This window comes from Dermacentor andersoni, chromosome 1 (assembly GCF_023375885.2).
Source record: "Dermacentor andersoni chromosome 1, qqDerAnde1_hic_scaffold, whole genome shotgun sequence".
Lineage (NCBI taxonomy): Eukaryota > Metazoa > Arthropoda > Arachnida > Ixodida > Ixodidae > Dermacentor > Dermacentor andersoni.
This window is the reverse complement of record NC_092814.1, coordinates 72,181,911-72,200,358: the sequence shown is the minus strand read 5'-3', so window position 1 is coordinate 72,200,358 and position 18,448 is coordinate 72,181,911. Positions and strand designations below refer to the sequence as shown.

General features: G+C 49.2%; 1 protein-coding gene across 2 annotated transcripts in view; it reads right to left on the bottom strand.

Annotated features, from left to right (window-relative positions):
* Positions 1–399: 399 nt before the first annotated feature.
* jp (junctophilin) overlaps positions 400–18,448 on the bottom strand; it is a 109,536-nt gene continuing 91,487 nt past the window's right edge. For both annotated transcript variants that reach the window (XM_055061605.2, XM_050193506.3), the window contains 2 exons: positions 7,257–8,188; positions 400–5,611 (listed from right to left, as the gene is read on the bottom strand). In XM_055061605.2, the coding sequence (XP_054917580.1) occupies positions 5,525–5,611; positions 7,257–8,188 (1,019 nt within the window). In that variant the 3' untranslated portion in view covers positions 400–5,524. The remainder of the gene's footprint in view (positions 5,612–7,256; positions 8,189–18,448) is intronic.

Here is an 18,448-nt window from a genome sequence, read left to right as displayed (position 1 = left end):
GTTGAACTGATGCCCCTGTAGAAGTTTCACCGGTACTATGTCCCACAGGCATGATGGGACGGTACTTCGTTAGCTACATTAAATTTCTTAGTGTCTGGAAGGGTATACAAGCACTGCAACAAGGCCCGGCGGCAGTGCTCGTAACTCGCCCAGTGGCTTCAGAACTTTTGACAAAGGCTGTACGTTCAGGCTGAACTTCGTCAAAAGCCATCAGAAAGCTTCGCTTGCCTGCTGTGTTGAAGTTGCCCATTGAAAGTTAGAATTTTGAAATTGACTCTTGAGCATACCGGCAAGAGAGTGCACATAAACTTAGTTGACGCTGTGTAGTCCATGGCGCTCACTGCCACATTTCTATAAATTCCATTCTACGCATGCAAATTCAAACACGCGGAAATGATGTCACTATAAAAGAATTTATTTCAGAATGTGTTCACGTCACATCGCTGTGTCTTGAAGGCAAAGAACGGGTGGTCACGAACGGCAACAAAGAATAACTGCAAGAGGCATAGGCACAACCGCTTCTCACAAAATATCAGAACACAACATTATAAGTAAAGGGAAGAAGTTCGTTCAACTTTGATAAATAGCTGGCTTTAAAAATGAAGAAAAAAAAAAAGACGGAAGAAATACGAAAGACTAGGAAATTCAAATAGTTTGTGCATTGCAAAACAAGTTTTCTTATTTATTTTCTCGTCGGGCTCGGCCTTCGTAAAGAGCATAGTACAGTTCGAGGAACACAAAACAAAGAGCTGTCATAATCCCGTTACACCAGACACGAACTCACGTCCTCGCGGAGGTGGGGCGATCGAACGGAAGTTCCTTCGCATTCGATTACCACACTCGGCGGTCACCGAAAGTCTATACGTCACAGGGCTTGGTTCCGTACAGCCTGGAGTAACGAGGATTACGATCGCTCACGCGAAAGTGGCCGCCGTCTAGGTAACAAAAGAAAAAAAAAAACGAGACGCACGGTGTTGTTATACCACAGCGCGATGGAGCCACGTTTTAGGAAACCTCACGGCACCGCCCAAAAGGAGCACAAGAAAGAGAAAGGAGGAAATGCTTGTGCGCGCACACGGAGTAGGCCGTCCAACCAGTAGCATACAGTTATCTCAGTTGTCGTTGCCAGATGCAACTGGTACACGAAGTTAATTAGGGGACACTGGCGAACAGTGAAACCTCTCCGGGTGACACGAGTGTGTGATGGGTAGCTCAAAAAAGAAAACTGCCACGTGGTTGGTCGGCGGAATCCGTGTCATTTACAGTGCAAGGGAATCGGGCAGGAAAAAACGTGCGTACTGGAATATCTGCACGCGATGGTGCTAGGCTAAAACCTGTGGTTTAATCGCGTCGCTCCATCCACTTTACATCAATAGAGCGAGTGGCGAGGAGGCAATCGCCTGCACAAAAATACATGCGCATAAAGTATTTGCGACGACGCCTGCAAAACGAACGGCACATGAGCCCGAATAGGAGACGTTGGGCCAAGCCAGTGGCAAAGCTGCAAAAAAAAAAAGTGCCAGTTCACATTTATTTCTGGTTAATTAAAGTGTCGCGTACGGGTTCTGATGTTGAACGCCCGTCGGTACAACCACGTAAATTCTTTGGATCAAAGCAAATAAATAAGGAAGTTTCGCGTAAATAACAAACGACACAGTTAAAATAAACTGTTGAACTGTCGTCCTAAAATAACATAACATCTTGAAGAATGAGAATCAAGTATAGTTTGGGCAACAATAATGGCTGCTTTGTTTTACTGCGGGCACACGAAAGGTTAACGCGCTCAGAGCCGCACGCCTAGAAAATCGTCAAAGCTTCTAACGTATAAATTTCTCCTAACAGTTGTTATCAGCGTTTGGCATATAACAGGTAATGAAAAGCTTCCGAGATAATTTGAAACATTAACTGGTTTGTAACATAAGTGTCATTACCAAGGCTTACAACTTTGTCTGCCGTGTAAATTCGCAAGTGACTGGTTTTCGTAATTCCACCATCCCTTTTAAAGGTTAACATCCAATACCGACGCGTATTGCCTTGGAAACATAGCATTTGGAGTTGAAGCAAACAGTTCTTCGTGCATCCGTGAGTGGTTTATCAGTAATGAGTTGGCTGAGTACACAATAAATGATTAGCGACTTAAAGTATACGTCATTGGTTCTTCAGCGATACTAATTGTTAGGTAATCATGATAATCGCAATTCTACGTGAGACGATCTATTTTATAAGCAAGATCTTAAGGCTCACTGCGATCGCGAATGCTCACCTGTATTGTAACTCGGTCTCCGAAGACTCAGCCGCCCATATGCCTCGAAAAACTTCCTGGTTATATTTTTATGTATCGGGAATCTCGAGTGACTTAATCCGTTTTCCAGTCACTTCTTGCGTGCACAAGCAGCGTTCACCATCTCCAGCAACTACGGTGCGGCCGAGAAGCCGAATGACTAGACGACAGGCACAAGTTCCTGTGCTCATATAACCGAGTGATCCGAACAAGACTAGACGATGTTCCCTCTGCGTCTACCGAGAACCTACGCGGCAAGATGAAGCCGCATTTTTTGTTCACTACACAAGAAACCTCTATCGTATGCTCCCTACCTTTTCACAACACACAACTTCCGGCAGGGTAAAATGCACCGCGCGTACGCGGCGAGAACAAAATGGTTTAATAAGAAAGCAAAATTTCGACAACCAGAAAAGAAAGCAAGCAAGATTTACAAACAAACCGTGACATACGTCCTGTCAATCCACGGCAGTGGACAATATTGATTCCCAAAGTAAGTGGCAAAAAACAGAGGACATGAACAATGTAAGCATTGATCATCGTTCCGAAACACCGAAAGAAGAACGGTAAAAAAAAATAATCCCAGGATTCCTATATAATCGGGCTTATGCCAGAAAGCAGAATTAAACGCAACTGAAGGACGGGCGCAAAAATAGGTAAATCCCAAGTCGAACTAACGCTACAGCATCGCTACCACTAGAAATCGAGGCACTAATGGTGCTGCAGTACATGCTGTCACGAAAGCTGCTTTGCGCAGCGCCACCACGTAGCACTGTAGCGTTGTCGAGGTTCCCGGAAAGAAGACTGCGAACATCGTGCTTCATCGGTGTGCGCGTATGAAAGGCCAGCCACTGCGCAGGCCGAAGAAAAATAGGATTTAAAAAAACTACGGCAACCAGAGGGCACCAAAATACTCCTTTTGAACAGATCCACTTCTGGCTGCGCGCTGCGTGCGAACAATGACTTGTGACAGGCTCCTCAAGCGAGCGAAGTGCCCCACCACGTCCCGCCTTTCTGATTGCTTTTCAACAAGCGACTCGAACATGTCGGCCGCACTAGCGGATATGTTGCCACACGGCAGTGGCCCGTCCCAAGGAGCAGAGCACGGCGCCCTAGAAGATCGTGGCCCCTTACGGCGGGGCGACACATAGAGTCGCCAGGGTACGCATCGAGATTGTATGCACTGCTCTTCAACCGCAGCTACCTCTCTTGATACCAATGCCGTGCGTGCCGATATATGTAACAAAAACGTCGTCTCTAGCGATCGTGAACGTGCCGGAAAGGTACAACCGTCAAGCTGCTTCTGTCCTTTTCAACTTCGCCGATCCCAGCGGCCTAACCTTAGTCGAAATCCAGCCGACATGATGCGACAACAACGCGTTCCCAACAAACAGCGCAGTTCTTCCGAGTGAAACGTGGCGACAGGCAAGAACAAACGGCAGCCTTTCACCGTACAACGCCGCACCGCAAGAAAGCGTCTCGTGCGCGTGCTTCTATATAGAGAAAACGAGCACCTAATTGGAAGCGCGTAAACAGGTGTGCTTCCGAACCAAACCTGTTCGGTTGTGCGAAACACGGCCCACCGTGCTGTGCATCCTAGCGATGCGCTATAGCTAACACTGGAGTAGGGCACTAGTGTGCCCGTCTGAAACCATCACAATGTTTGTGAATGCGCTTTGCTTGAGCTATAACATGCAAAAGTCTAACCTGAAAGAAACAGGAAAAGAAACGGATAGAGAGAGGCCCGTAGAAAGGGCACACAGCACAACTAAGAACAACCACAGATTGTTTTTTTATATATATATGTATATATATCAATGCTAGGTCTACATTTTGCGTGCACTTGTGTTTGCACGTTTTAAAAATGCGTATCACCCGGGGCAAAACATCACCTCGTGTTCGTATGCTCGTGACCTTCTAAAGGTACGCTTCTCATTCACTCGCTTGACACGTGATCACCTGAAAGATGTACTCTAAGATAAATATAGTGCACAGCACGAACAGAAGCCACTAGCCGGTTTCTTCGCGCAGGCAGGTGTGTGTATGTACGAAGAAAAAAATGCATGATTCACGTCAAGTTTTGTAGTAGGGCTCTGAGACATGACGATGAAACGTGTGCCTGGCCGCTGGCGCGGTGCGGGCTAGTAGTATGAAACACCAAATGCAATATTCACTGACAATAGGCTTAGTCGAGGGCTTGACCAAGTGCAAGCGAAAAACTGAAAAACGACATGGCGTCCGCTCGCTATTAGATCTGCTGTAAAAATATGAGACCGGTGCCTGCAGCAGGTTACAGGTGATGGTGCGATTGTGCATTAAGACGTTGTATTCGTACACCATGTGTTACAAGGAAGAAGAGCGAAAAATGCACGTCATGGGAAGAAAGGAACGGCGACAGTTGGCAGGGGGGTTTCGCGCCTTCCGAGACCTGAAGTTGTCCTTTGATTTTACAGTCGTCACCCGCCTGCTGCACTCTCCTTCGCCAACCACACCGCCTAAGCGAGAAATTGAGAGGTGACAGTGCTTAGACGAGAACAGGACGCAGCCGCGCCTGGTGGAAATTGTAAACGGCTCGGGCAAACGAGGGTACACCCGGGGCACGACACTGCGTACTGCAGGTCGGCCACCTGAGACAAAGCGAACAAGGGCAAGCACCGCGCATGGAGCTACGAGGCGATTCTGGAAAGAACGTGGCAACAAGCTGCGTTATGTATACAACCTGACGGCTCGGCCGAAGGAGGCGGGGAACATTTCTCTCTGTCTTTTTGGGCGTCTCGCGTCTCCTCGCCCTCAAAAGCAACCCTCCTCGACGATTCTGCGGCGCCGGCCGTACGGTAGAGCCCGCTCGGATTCCGCTGGCAATTGGTGCGGCGCAACCGGGGGTGGACGCGCGTCGTTCGAGGCTGCGCGTATACGAACCGGCGATCTCGCTGCCGTGCACGCCGCTGGGTGGAACGCGAGAGAATTGAGCAGAAAGCTGACAAGTGCATGACAGTGAGGTACGTTGCAGAGAGGGAGAGATTATGTGTCGTCGTCGTCAGCCAGCCAGTAACACGAACAGCCACCGCCGGCCGCCGCAGGTCCGTGCCGCAGTGACAAGGCGAAGTCCATGCACCCGGTGCAGGTCACGGAGCAGGAGTCCGGGGCAGGGGGACTGACGGGCGCCGCCGGCACACGGGCCGCGCGACCGGCGCGCCGGAGACACACACGGGGTCCGAGTCCAGCTGCTCCCAAAGGGAACGGCTACGTCAGCAGCTTGAAAAACATGATGGCCAGGCTGATGTTTATGAACAGCACGAGCATCACCAGCTGCTGCCTCGAGAACCAATCCTGTAAAAGCGGCGGCGAACAAAGGAAACCCGCAAGGCGGTTGGTGAGACGCTCCAAGAACTACATCACAGGCGCTTCATAACCGAAGGCATGATATACACCGGGTGTGTCAAGGCAAGATTCGAGACCAGCGCCCATATTCACAAAACTTCTGTTAACGTTTCCTCGTCGATAGGTGTTCAGGCGCGCGCCAGTTATGGTAGCGATCGAGGTGATAATGAGATGGTCGACCGTGGGTGGCACTTACGTGCGATAAGTTTTGTGAATACGGCCCCTGCTTGACATCATACACACAAGAGGTCGTCTCGCGTCCCATTATTTTGGTCGTGTCAAGAAAAAAGAAAAGGGAAGCGCACATTCGCTTGCCAGTTTTCGAATCAACAATGAAAGCAGGGAAGCGGAACTCAAGAGCAGATTTCTTAGTTAAAATCACCTAATAAGCGATTTTACCATATTGTATCTCTTCTGCAAAAAACAATTGTTCTCTTTTAAGATGCTTGGAGAGCGAGGTCACACAAACATGAAAATATCATTTCGCTTTAACGCCTTTTTTTATTATTCGGACTGCACAGACAGCAGAGCGTATGTAGATCAAGCCGAAAAGCCGCTTATGCATAAGCACCTTCAAAATAAGAGAGCTCTGTTTGTCCCCTTCTGTGCACCTATAGGCTTTTTATTTTTTTCAACAAAGCCAAGTAACGAACAATACTGAATGAGAAGGTGAAGTCAGGGTAAAATAATGAAAGTTAAATAGCAAGCAGTCAGACGACGCAGCACTGTTTATGATCCAGCCGCGTTGGTTTACTGCACCGGGTTGCGTTTTTTTCGTAATATCTTTATTTCTCGTTTGTCCGCAAGTTTCCGAAGCACTTAAATATGTTCAATTGAAAAGTTACTCAGAGAAAACTTAATAGTGAATCTAAACTGTCATTCGCTAGTTTAGCGAAGTGGCGACATCACCAAAGTGATACTATATGAACAGCTATCTTTTTTTTTTTTTTTCATTTTAGTGCGACATTGACGCGGCCGGACATTGAGAACCTGTTTCGCTTATTTTGCAGCTAAAGCTGAACACGACTCAGCCTAAGACTCCTATAGACGCTGCCGATCGGAACAATACCACTCGCACCAAGAGACAGAGGGAGAGAAAAAAACACAGGGTAAGTTGGGGTGCGGACACGAGGCTGGGGACGCCCCTTGACGACAGCGAGAGTAGGCGACGCGATAAATAACTCACGCACGTCATACGGCGCAGGGCGTAACGAGGTAGCAGGACATGGCGGCCTGTTTACCAGGTGTCAGACGCTGTACACGCGCTCTCAGGCGGCGTACATTGCTGAAGCACAGGCAGCCACGTCCCAGTGCACGCAACGCGAGATGCGGCATCCATGGATGCCGGATCAAACTTGGCGCATGCAGTAAGATATCTGCCCGGGGGCAGATTTCAAGACACGTCACGTTTGTACCCTTTAGAATGATTATCACACGTATATATCACGTGAAAATTGACGCTTAGTGCTTTCGAAGGGCATCCGCAAGCCTGAAAGGCGGCAAGCGAAAGTATAGCCGCAGGCGTTTCGGCAAACTCGGGCAGAGAAAATTGGCGGTGCTTCGTGCGTTCGCATTTATGTACGGGCGGACGCACCTTGACGTCGGAATTGAAGAGGTAGAGCAGCGGGTTGGTGCGCAGCCTGTGCGCCTGCTCCTGCATCCTGCGCAGCTCGTCCCTGCGCTGGGAGCTGAGGACGGACACCTCCTCGCGCGACATGAAGGGTGGCGCGGCAGCCGCGGCGTCGGCGATGTTGGGAAGACTCTTCTTGCGCGTCAGCGCCTCGGCGGGCGCCGGCGCGGCCAGCCGGCGCCGTGGCGCAGCCACGTACAGGCTGGCCGCCCGGTGGTGGCTGCCCTCGTCCGGTGGCATGTTGGGCAGCGTCGAGCGCCGGCCGCCGCCGCCTCCGCCCGGCACTCGCGTCGGCGACGAGTCGCCGTCCATGGACTCGGAGACGCCAGAGTCCGGCGTACAGTCGGCGCCGCCGTAGATGGCCGTCAGCGGCGGCAGCTGCTGGTCAGCTTTGTGGTGCGGCGGCGTGCGGGACGGTGGCCGCTCGCGCCGGTACTGCTCGAAGTGGTCATTCATCGCCTGCTGGAAGGAGTAGCCGTCGCGTTGTGTCTGCCGGCCGTGCAGCGAGCCGTGTGGCGTGCGCGGCGGTGGCTCCGGCGCGCCGGGCACCTGCGGCATGGTGTCTTCGACGCGCTGCGGCAACTGCTGCGGCAGCGACACGGGCTGCGCGTGCTGCACGGGCGCCTGCGGCGGCGGCTGCAGCGGCGGCGCCGGCTTGGCGTTGGCCACGGGCGGCGTGCCCTGGCGCGACCCGGCGGGCTTGCTGCTCTGCTGCTGGTGGGCCTTGGTGAGCGCGTTGAGGAGCTGCTGCTGAGCTGCGTCCAGCTGCGGCGCCGTCAGTTCCTGGGCGCGTGTCGGCTGGAACAACGAGCGCCTGCGCTGCGGCGTCGCGCCGCCGGCACTCACGCGGAGCTTGGCCAAGTCCGGAACCTCCGCTAGCTTCTTTAGCAGGTCCACTGCAAGCACAAGCAGCCGCCATTGCGCCGACAGTCACGAACAGCAGAAGCGTGCAAGGAAAACGCAATTTTGATCTATAGGTGACACCTCATGCAAAAGAGGCGTCACATAATAAGCTCGCCCTCCTGACACCGACTTCGCAGTTCGTAAGAGCTGCGCCTGCATGCCATTGGCCGGCCGTCTTCGCAATAACACGTCCAACCTCACGAGACTTAGCCGACCCCTGCTCTTACGAAAAAAGATATACGAGAGAGTTAAGTCATAAGAGAAAGGTAGGGGGTCATTCGCTAGTTTAGCGAAGTGGTAGGAATGACGTTGCTCTTACGAAGAGTTCTATAGTATCGTGCCTCATAGGTAGGTAGGGTTAAATGGGCATCAACTGGACAAGTTTGACTCCGGCTACCCCATTTCACTTGTATGAAAAATATAAATTTGGTTTAAGGAATGAATAAATGAAGATGAATAAGGAATAGCAGAATAATTAGAAAATTACACTTGAGCACGCGCAAACACGTATACTAAACAAGAAGAAAAGATGAGGGGAAGGGTTGGAAGAACAACGAACATGAGCCATTGTGCCTAAAATCGTCCCTGTATTTTGACCACATCTTCGTACTAATAGAGAAGTATTTCAGTTAAGTGACAGCTGTTCTTTCAAGTCCAGCAACTCCACGGTCTAAGTAACGTCCCCTAGTGACAATGGATGGTTGCCCAGCGCCATAAGTTTGTAGCATAGCTGTTGCCTTTGCTGCTAATATGGAGACAGTCCAGCAAATCGATAACTACGTCCTCGTCCGACACTCCACACGCACGCGACGCGTAGTTTGCAAGATCAGTTTTTAAAAAATTTACCGCCCTTCCACTACTATCAAGAGGGCTGCAAGCGAAGCTCGGGATCCGCAGCTCTTCGTTGTCGTAGCGCCTCGGCTTCGCGCTCCCTCACAGAGCAGTCGGAACATCGACGAGGAGCCCTTTCTCGAGCGAGGTCCCGGTGGCGTTCACGAAACGCCGCCTGCTCTTCGGCCGAACGCACCACGCACGGCCCGCTCCCGCTGCCGTTCCTTCAACGCAGCCTGCTCTTCGGCAGAACGAACCAAATGCGGCCTCCCCATCTGACGGCTGGGCCTGAACTGGGCGGAAACGGCGGTCGCGAGGCGAGCGAACTCGCAATCACACGCTTCCCCTCCTCCGGAGGGAGGGGACGCCTGTGACTGGCTCACACCTTGCGTTAAGTCTACTTCTTCGCACATATAAAACACCGCTGTAAAACGCGCGTATGATGAGCCGACAGTAGCTGAATCGATCAGCGTGGTGGTCTTGCAACCCGTAGGTCCGTGGTTCGAAACCGCAGCCCGACAAGCATTTTTTTTTTTAATTTTCGTTCGGCAACACCGACACGAGTGAGGCAATACAAGCTTCGCCTGAAAAAGGAACTGCTTAGGGCATGCAATACGAAGGCGAAAGTGTTGAAACAGGGCATCTGCACTTCCCATGTACGCCTATTTCTGTCGATGGATCTGTGCATTATATAAAATTGAACTCCTGACCTTCTCATCGAACCATGCCACAGGTGATCCTCTGGCTAAGTTTCCGTATTATATTTTAATGTCGTGACTGAACAACGGAATTGCGTTTTCTTCTCTACGTCCATTCTCCCACCCTCACCCCTGTAAACCTGCGCGAATAGCCACTGAACCTGGAGATTGACTTCTCGCTTCCAGAATCTGTGCTACGCAAAGTCCAGTGTAAGACCTTTTTCGTGAAGATGCATGGTCCCTCTCTTCTGTCTGCATTGAAATGAGCAGTAACAAAGATGCAAAAAATATTGGCTATAGCGCATTGCATCGTATTCAATCATAATTATGAACTTTCCTAAACTTCAGATTTCTTCGCATTCGGCGTCCTACCGATTTTAATGACGCAGATATTTCATTTCCTTTTGCAAAATATTTGCCATTTCCACCCGGAGAAGTCATTGAAGAAGCCCTGCCTTCGATAAAGAAACCTTTGCTTGTCTTTTCTTTTTATGGGCTTTATTTTTATTTTTGCGCAGCCGTGAAGTACGCGAAGGGCGTGTCGAATCCATTGGGGGAACCAGCCAGCAAAAACAACGAGAGTTGCATGGTTTAGTTGCGTAACAGACAAAACAATTTGCTTAAACGTTCAGTTGGCTTCGTTACTTAGCCATAATTCATGTGCACCCATGGACAAACCCAATTTTAGTGGGGGTATTCGATGCAGCACTCCTGTGTAGAGCCCGAAGCAGGCGCGTTTAGCAGCAGGCTGCACGCATCTCTATGATCATAAAGATCCATACGTACGACATATATATGACAAGAAGGCGATGCTAACCATTAGTGACTAAAACAAATTGCATTGGCGCAGATTTGTTTAGGGTCGAAGTGTTTAGCTCAACATCTGTGTTGCGAGGAGTTGATTATCGATCGTAAACAGCACAAATAATAACACCACATCATTTAATAGATATAATCTAAAATGTGCATCTCCCTCATTCCTCCCCTACCCCACTTTATTTTATCAAAAAGGTCATGATCCGCCCTGTCAGGCACGCACCCACGATTTTTTTTTGGGGGGGGGGAGGGGGGGGGGCAACCCCAGGTAACATTTCTGTGCAAATGAGGGGGGGGGGTACCTTTACTAGTGTATATACGAATAATGCCCCCCCCCCCCCCCCCCCGTTCGCCATAAAAACGCGTAAGCGCGCAAAAAAGAAATGAAATAAGGTGTATCTCACAGGTATACGCCTGTGAGAAACACCTTTATTTTGCTTTACAAACAAGGAACCACATCAAATGGACTCGCGCAGAAAGAAGCGCAGGAAGAACACTGCCAAGAACTAGTAGACAAGCGAAAGTGTAAAATAAAGATTTCTAGTATCATATTTTAAAATTAGATCTGGAGGAAATACACAGAACTATATATTTGCGGAACAGTCAAATTTTTTTTTTTGGAACCCTCATTTACTGCTCTACCAAGTGCCAAAACCGACTCGTAATGTTATTTGGGAAGTTGCGTAACGATACGTTGCTGCCAGTCCCGTACAACTGCGTAGAGCGCAGGACACTGCGGTTCTAGACGTACTGCGCCCACCGCGGAAGGTTAGAAAAGCACCCACATAAGCATAGCAGAGAAGTGGCTACGTCAGGCGGTTAGACTGATAACGGTAGAAGCGTCATTCAAGACATACGGAATCCTTCTCCACTTCTGGCGGCGATTTCTCTACTTCCTCTTTAAATAAAAAGATGTTGATCAATAAATAGTTTCACAAGCAACGGTTAAATTCGTTCATTTTCGTTTTTATTTCCTGTTTGGCTATTGCCTCGGCTCTCTCCCTTAGTAGACCGCTTAATTTCTCAACTCCTTGCGACTCTTGTACCCAGTTGCCAATTTTGCAGAAAAATTGCTGCACAATTAGGGAAAAACCCGACGAGGTAACAGATGACAGTAATATTGCTTATGGGTTTAAGGGTTATTGCAGGGTTTGATGATAGATGCTGTTTTGCATTTTATTTTCCACCTTATCTAACCTATATCACGGGTATAAGGTTTCGAGGATATGCCAGCGTCGCGGCAAGCCATCGCTCGAGGCAATAATGAAACAAAAGGAAAAGTTAAGCGCAACTGGCGTTGTCTCCGGCCGCAACTCGTTTCACAAGCATACATACCAGCTGACTACGAAGTGAATCCCCTTCTTTGTCCCTGGATCAGACTAAACAAAGAAGGTTGAACTAACGAAGCAACAAATATGTGCCTGACCGTTGCAATAGATGGTGACAACTTAGATGGTGACAACTGAACGCATCTCGAGTTAATCGCGCGGGCACCGAATCGATGAGAAATCTGGCCTTCACACTCCAGGAGATACCTATAACTACCGCCATCCAAAAGGAGTGAAAAAGGCAGCAAAATGTTGACCGCCGAATAGCTGTCAAGTCTCACGATTGATTGGGCGGCGCTTTAGGAATGTGTGTGAGCCTTCAGGAGTGGTGGCGCAGGTAGGGGAGGGGGTGGGTATGCCGCTTGGTTTGGGGGGGGGGGGGCTTCCTCCCCCTGGGTACGTGCCTGCCCACCGTAGTTTAGTTATACTTACACGGGCTTTGGAACACAATGATATGCTTTCTATATGTAACATTTGCTTAAGGACGCAGACGCTAATTTCCGAGTAATATTGAGCTGTTTGTAATACGGAGTTTATTTTCGCGAATGAACAGCTTGAACGAAGAAGCGGGAGTGTTATACAGTACACTCGTCTGTCGAATTCGTGAGAAACGCCACACAGTATGGTCAACAGAGCGAACTAACAACTAACGCGTCTATTCGTATTGTACTGATTGGCTTCGCTATCTCTTGCAACCAACAAGTTGCTTTGGTGGTAGCAGTGCTATGACGTAAAACTGGATGAAAAAATTGTACCTGAAGTTATGTTTCGGAATGCATTATTTATGGTAGACTCCGATACTGCAATCGTATGCTCATAGCTTGTCGTTTCTAATTTTTTGGCACTGTTGCACTTAGTCGCATCGCAGTGCCAGATATGGAAAGCCAGTCGAAGCTGAAGGCTTCCTTTGTTCGTCGTTCTTTACTGCATTGGCTTGCAACAGAAACTGCTGTTTTGAGCTCTCTCTCCCTCTCTCTGTTTTTTTTTCTTTCCTTTTTTTTTTCTTTGTCAGTGCAGACGTCTGAACCAACTCGTTAGGTGGTCCATGATTGTTTTCTTTCGTGAGAAGCTACATCATTGGATTTCTTTTTTTTCTCTTTCACGTAATTTGGATCTAAAATATTTTGATCTTTCATTGGTTAATGAACGCCTTAAGTTTTAACTATTCCTATATATTAGTATTTATAACTAGATGAGGAGTTTGGAATTTCAGACACGTTATAAGTAAAGATCGATTAAATACACATGTTTCTCATTCCTGTGGAGATCGTAAACAGGTGCTGGGCATTCGGCAGGTGATTACCACTAAGCTGTGGGCTGTACTCGTCAAGGCGGCAATGGTTTGAAGTTTGAAGTTTATTTTATTTTCCTTTCTTTCTTGCAGAAAGAGGAAACAAGAGCTAAAGGCCCTGTGGCCTGACAGGGGCTCTTGTTCTTGCTTCTCCCCCTCGAGTTGTTTCATACTCGGGACAAGTTATCCAGGTTCTTTTTATACGGCGCAACGGCGCCATTGCGTCTTCATGAAGTTATTTTTTCATTGTCAGCGACTTCCTGCTAACTTTTCCAAAGACTAAACGATACATACCGCAGCAACGCCGGTTTCTAAGACGCAGGCGCTGACAAGTCGAATGATCTAACTTAAAAATATATTTCATTTCTTTTTCATTTCTTTTTTTTTTTCAGTATGAGGGATGAAAAAGAAAACGTAATGCTGGGACCCTTCCGAATAGGTATAGGCACTTTGCCAAGAAGCCGTGCTCTTCGCCGCAAACAGCTGCGCTGCCTTCCAGATACTGGAGAAGCTGACAATGAAAACATGACTGTTGAGGGAAAACAGTGTTTCTCCATGACACTTATACACGAATGTTTCTCAACTCTATAGAAATGACAGGCTTTACGCACAAAAACATAAATGTGACATTAAAGTTGAAGCAAGTTGACAAATAACATGGGAACATACGAAATACAGTCCCATGACGTTGAACATTGTCGACCTGAAGCCCCATAATTCTCGCAATTCTTTCTCATGGTACTAACAAGGAGCAGTGTAGTTCAATTTCTTAGCGAAGTTTTGTTCTGTTTTGCATGTTTGTTTGTTTTATGGAGGGGCGGGGGGGGGGGGGGGGGGGGGGGTCAGTCTGAATATGGCGAACGACAAAGTTGTGGATTGTGCGACGCATAAGCACAAGGCTGGTAGGTTTATCAGTAACAAAGGCAGTCTATATGTAACAGAACACTTGAGTCAGAGTGCTTAAAGCGCTAGTTTTTCAGAACGAAGTTAGGTCAGCAATGCCGAGGCCTGCTTGACAGCAGGCGGGAGAAAGGTAAGGGCTAGAAATGAAGTTTTCTAGCGGTAATACACACAGACAGATCACTCCACACTAGGCTGCCATTTCTCCGCTTCGTGAATGATTCACCTGAACCGTCATTTTCAAACGGAGGGTGCCAGTAAAAAACTTAAACTCAATTCTTCTTCTCAATTGCCTTGCCGTGTAAAGTTTTCATTGCGTTTAACATTTATGCCTCGCGATCGATAGTTTGCTACCAACGACCTTGAACCACAGCACGATGCAAAAGTACTTGCAAAATATTCAAGTCGGAAGAACGCCTGCACAGAAAGCAACCTACCGTAGCCAAAAATAATTCACGCAACTACAGTGACATAAGTTTAAAAATTACGACTATAGCTGCAAACGCCCTAAACTAGGAACATGCGAGCGCAGTGACGGCTCGGACGACTTGCTGAGAGCTGGGCGCCCTCAAAGCAGCCCAGCTGGCCGGGAGATCGACGAGAAGCCAGCGCAAAGCCGGTGTGGCCGCGGCGAGCAGGCGAGATGCAGCGTGCTCGACGAGCGATTGCGGCTGGGCGCCGTTACGCGGCATATTCCGAGCCTACTCCAAGAAGCTGAGCAGAGGTCGATTGCTGATCGTTTGCCGCAGGGCAGGCATACGCTCGCGAAGGCGCGTTACCGCAAAATGCGGTCAAGTGCAGAGAAAACTCACCCAGCGCCGGTGAAGAGTCACCTCAATTCCGAGTGTCGCGCGCGCGGGGCCGACCGCTTTGGGCCACTCTCGATTTAGCTGTGGAGCAAGGTGGCGCGGCCAAAGGCGCGCGTCCCGAAGAAAGGGGAGCCATTCCGCCCCCGAGAGAACTCGTGCCAACATTCCCCCGGCGGCGCAGCGGCCACTTCAGGCGACGCGGCGGGTGCTTGTCGCGTGCAAAAACGCTCGCGTGCAGCAGCAGCAGCAGCAGCGGCAGCGCAGGTCTCGCTGCCGCGCACCCGCTCCGCTACGGAGGGTTTTCATTGTATGATCCAATAAGCATAGGGCGCAGGTGCGCGTACGTCCGTCCGTCCGCGTGTTTGTGTGTCTGTGCGCGCGTGTGCGTATGTGTTTGTACGTGTGTTTGTACGGGTGCGAGTGCGCACGCGTGTCAGTGCGCGCGCGCCTGCACGTGTGTGAGTGCGTGTGTGCTGTGTGCGTGCGCATTGTGCGCGTATTTTCATGGCCGAGCACTTTGCGTCAGTGATGTGTACGCGTCGCGATCCTCACCGCGTCAAATTTCCGTCCTTCACCGGAGAGCTCAGGATAATGGAAGCCACATGAGCCAAGTATTCTTGGACGGAGATATGTCAGACTTCACTCCGAAGCCAGATTATGCAGTTTGAATTATGACAATCTGTCCGCCAACAAATAATTTTCCGGGTAGGTTACGATGATAGTCAACTCACATTCAGTGAACTAAACCTCGAATGCGCGTATAGAAAATACATATCCGGTCGTGGTTTCCAAGATTGCTGCATCTTGCGTTTCAGACAGCTGCGGCAAGCTCGTAATTTTTGGCGTTTGTTTCATGCAAGCACAAGCTAAAGAAAACATCCCCATTTCACATGTTCATGCATCCACATTTCACAATGACGCTGACGACGACAACGGCGGCGGCGGCGGCATAACAGGGACCACGCACGACAGTGACGACGTCGTCATGATGACGAAAGCGGCACGATGATGATAACGATGAAGGCACAACGAGCATGGCCACAAGGACGACGATGACGGGAAATCTTATACTCGTTGCTACAACATACTGCGCGGCCGACGGGACACAAAGAAAGGAAACAAATTAGTGTTGTTCTGTTTGTTTCTTTGTGTCCAGTCTATCGGGCAGTTCGTAGCAATGAATTCGCAACAACTCACCCAGCTGTCAACTGTAATCTCCGTATCTCTCTTAGCTTGACGACGAGAACGATTTCGAGAGCGCACATTGGACGTTGCACTATAGCGTTACGCTCAAGCGTTGTTCCGTATAGACATGACTGTTTTGAACAGTAAAACGAAACAGAAAATAAAAAAGGAACGGGAAATGCAAGCTTGAGATAGGAGGCAGTGGAACCGTCGTTGTAACCTGTGGCTTCATGACAGCAGATTCCAGGTTCAAGTCGGTAAGCATAGTTCAATGGAAATGTAGCAGCCTGATGAGCCATCGCATAGTTCGCAAGGTATAGTCAACAAGCCCGCAACCGAATCAAGTGAGCGCACGAATGTGACAATCGCAGCACGCGGCGTCCACTGTCGCGCTCGACCTGAGTGGACGGACGGGCAAACAACTATAGCCGCGCAGTAAAGCGTGCCGCAAGATGTCACCGCGCAATTTATGCCCCGAGCGGAGACGAACAAAAGTCGTTGTTTGTCGTGTACAGCCTCGATAGCCGAGGTATTCGGCAGTGAGCTTTTCCGCGAGCAGTGGGAGGAGGCGGCTGCGCTGGAGACACGAAACGCACGCGGAGGACTCTCGTTCGGATTTACGATCACGATAATAAAGGTTCAAGCCGAAAGAAGCGTTCCGCGGAGCCACCCCGGCGCCGGCGCGACAAACATTCGATATTTCACCTCTGCCTTGACGGGGCAAACTTTGCCGAAGAAGCGCGCCTCCCCGCGCTCTCCCTCTACCCGCTGCAGGCGAAGGTGATCCCCAGAGCACTGCTGCTGGGTCGGCCGCTGGCAACATCGACAGAACCAGGGGCGCCCAGCCGCGGCGAGCAAACACCTTGCGTCACACCGAGAAGACCGGGCACAACGAGTCCTTGGCGTCGCGCGAAGAAGCCGGCGAAGCAGTGGCCCCGCTCTTCTAGATAATGCGGGGCACGTGATGTCACAATGTGCGTGGAATATAACCTTTATGAAGCGATCGGAAACAAGTGGGTGTGCCTTAGAAACGTCGTGACATCATCCTTATCCTTTCGTCGTACGCGTTGTTTCATATAGGGAATTATTTGCATTTCGTAACAACGGCGATTATCAGTGTTTGGTTGTTGTACTTAACAACAAGACTAGATTTAATATAAAACCTTCAACGAGAAAGGTCGGCAGAGTAATAATAGACGCGTACAAAACCCTTAAGGTTCCAACTAATTTCTAGTTTTTTTGGAATTTCCCATAGTCCTGATGAAAAGGAGTCCACAGTTCACTGAGTATTCAAGTCTAGGAATAAGGGGCATGAACAACCAACGCGCCTAGCGGCCGCGATGTCACCGAAAGCACGCTTTCTATCGGAAAGTCCTGTTTCTCGGGCATAACTTATCACACAGGCCACTAATGAAAAAAGATGTCCAGAAAAATAGAGAGAGAGAGAGAGAGAGAGACGAATAAACCAAGGTTGTGCCCAATTCGCTACCCAACAGTGGAGGAGTAGTACAAGTGGACAGATAAATAAGAAAAAGTGAAGATAGCAATAATAATAAAGAGACAATCAGTCTGAAAAAAACTTCAGTTCACTGTCAGAAACAAGCGTTCGTACAGGCCAGTCGCCATCAAGAAGCGCAATAATACTTTTGCGGCCTTGTGCATGTTGGAGTGCATGAACCAAGGTTCTAGGATGTTTTCCTCTAAGATCGGTTTGTCTTTCAAGTGGCTGAGACTAGTTCGCGGAGCACACAGTTCAGCGTCGTAGGGTGGATATAGTGGCCCAGAATAGATTCTACAAATATAGAATCACGTCGATACATAAGCTTCACTGTCCGAAAAACCGTCCCAAATTGCATGCGACGTTTCAAGCATGGAAACTCAAAATTAGGAGGCATTTGTTTTACGCAGAGGAAAAAAAAACAACTAAGAAGCTTCGGTGTCGATTGGAATGTTCAAGTGTTTTAAAAACACGCCGCAGTGGCTCAGTCAAAATGGCGTTGCGATGCTGAGCACGAGGGCGCGGGTTCGACACCCAGCCGTCAAAAATCCCCAGGTGGTGAAATTTAATCCGGAGCCCTCCACTACGGCGTCCAGCTCGTAACCCACTGTGTAATTTCGGGACATCAAACCGCACTATTCAAACTTATTGCACTATTCAAATTTAAGGGTATTATAATGTTGGAAGACTGCTTGTTGCAACAACGTGTCTCGAAGCGACCAAAAAGATGTTCCGAAATCGCTGTCCTCATATAGCGCCAAGTGCCAGTCACAGCACCAAACCCAAAATTAGAGATATGCTCCTGAGACTTGATGACAGCCAGGGATATAATCAGTTTTGAAGTGGATTTTCATTACTGACTAGTGGGTCATACTGCGCCAAACGCACGAGGCGAAA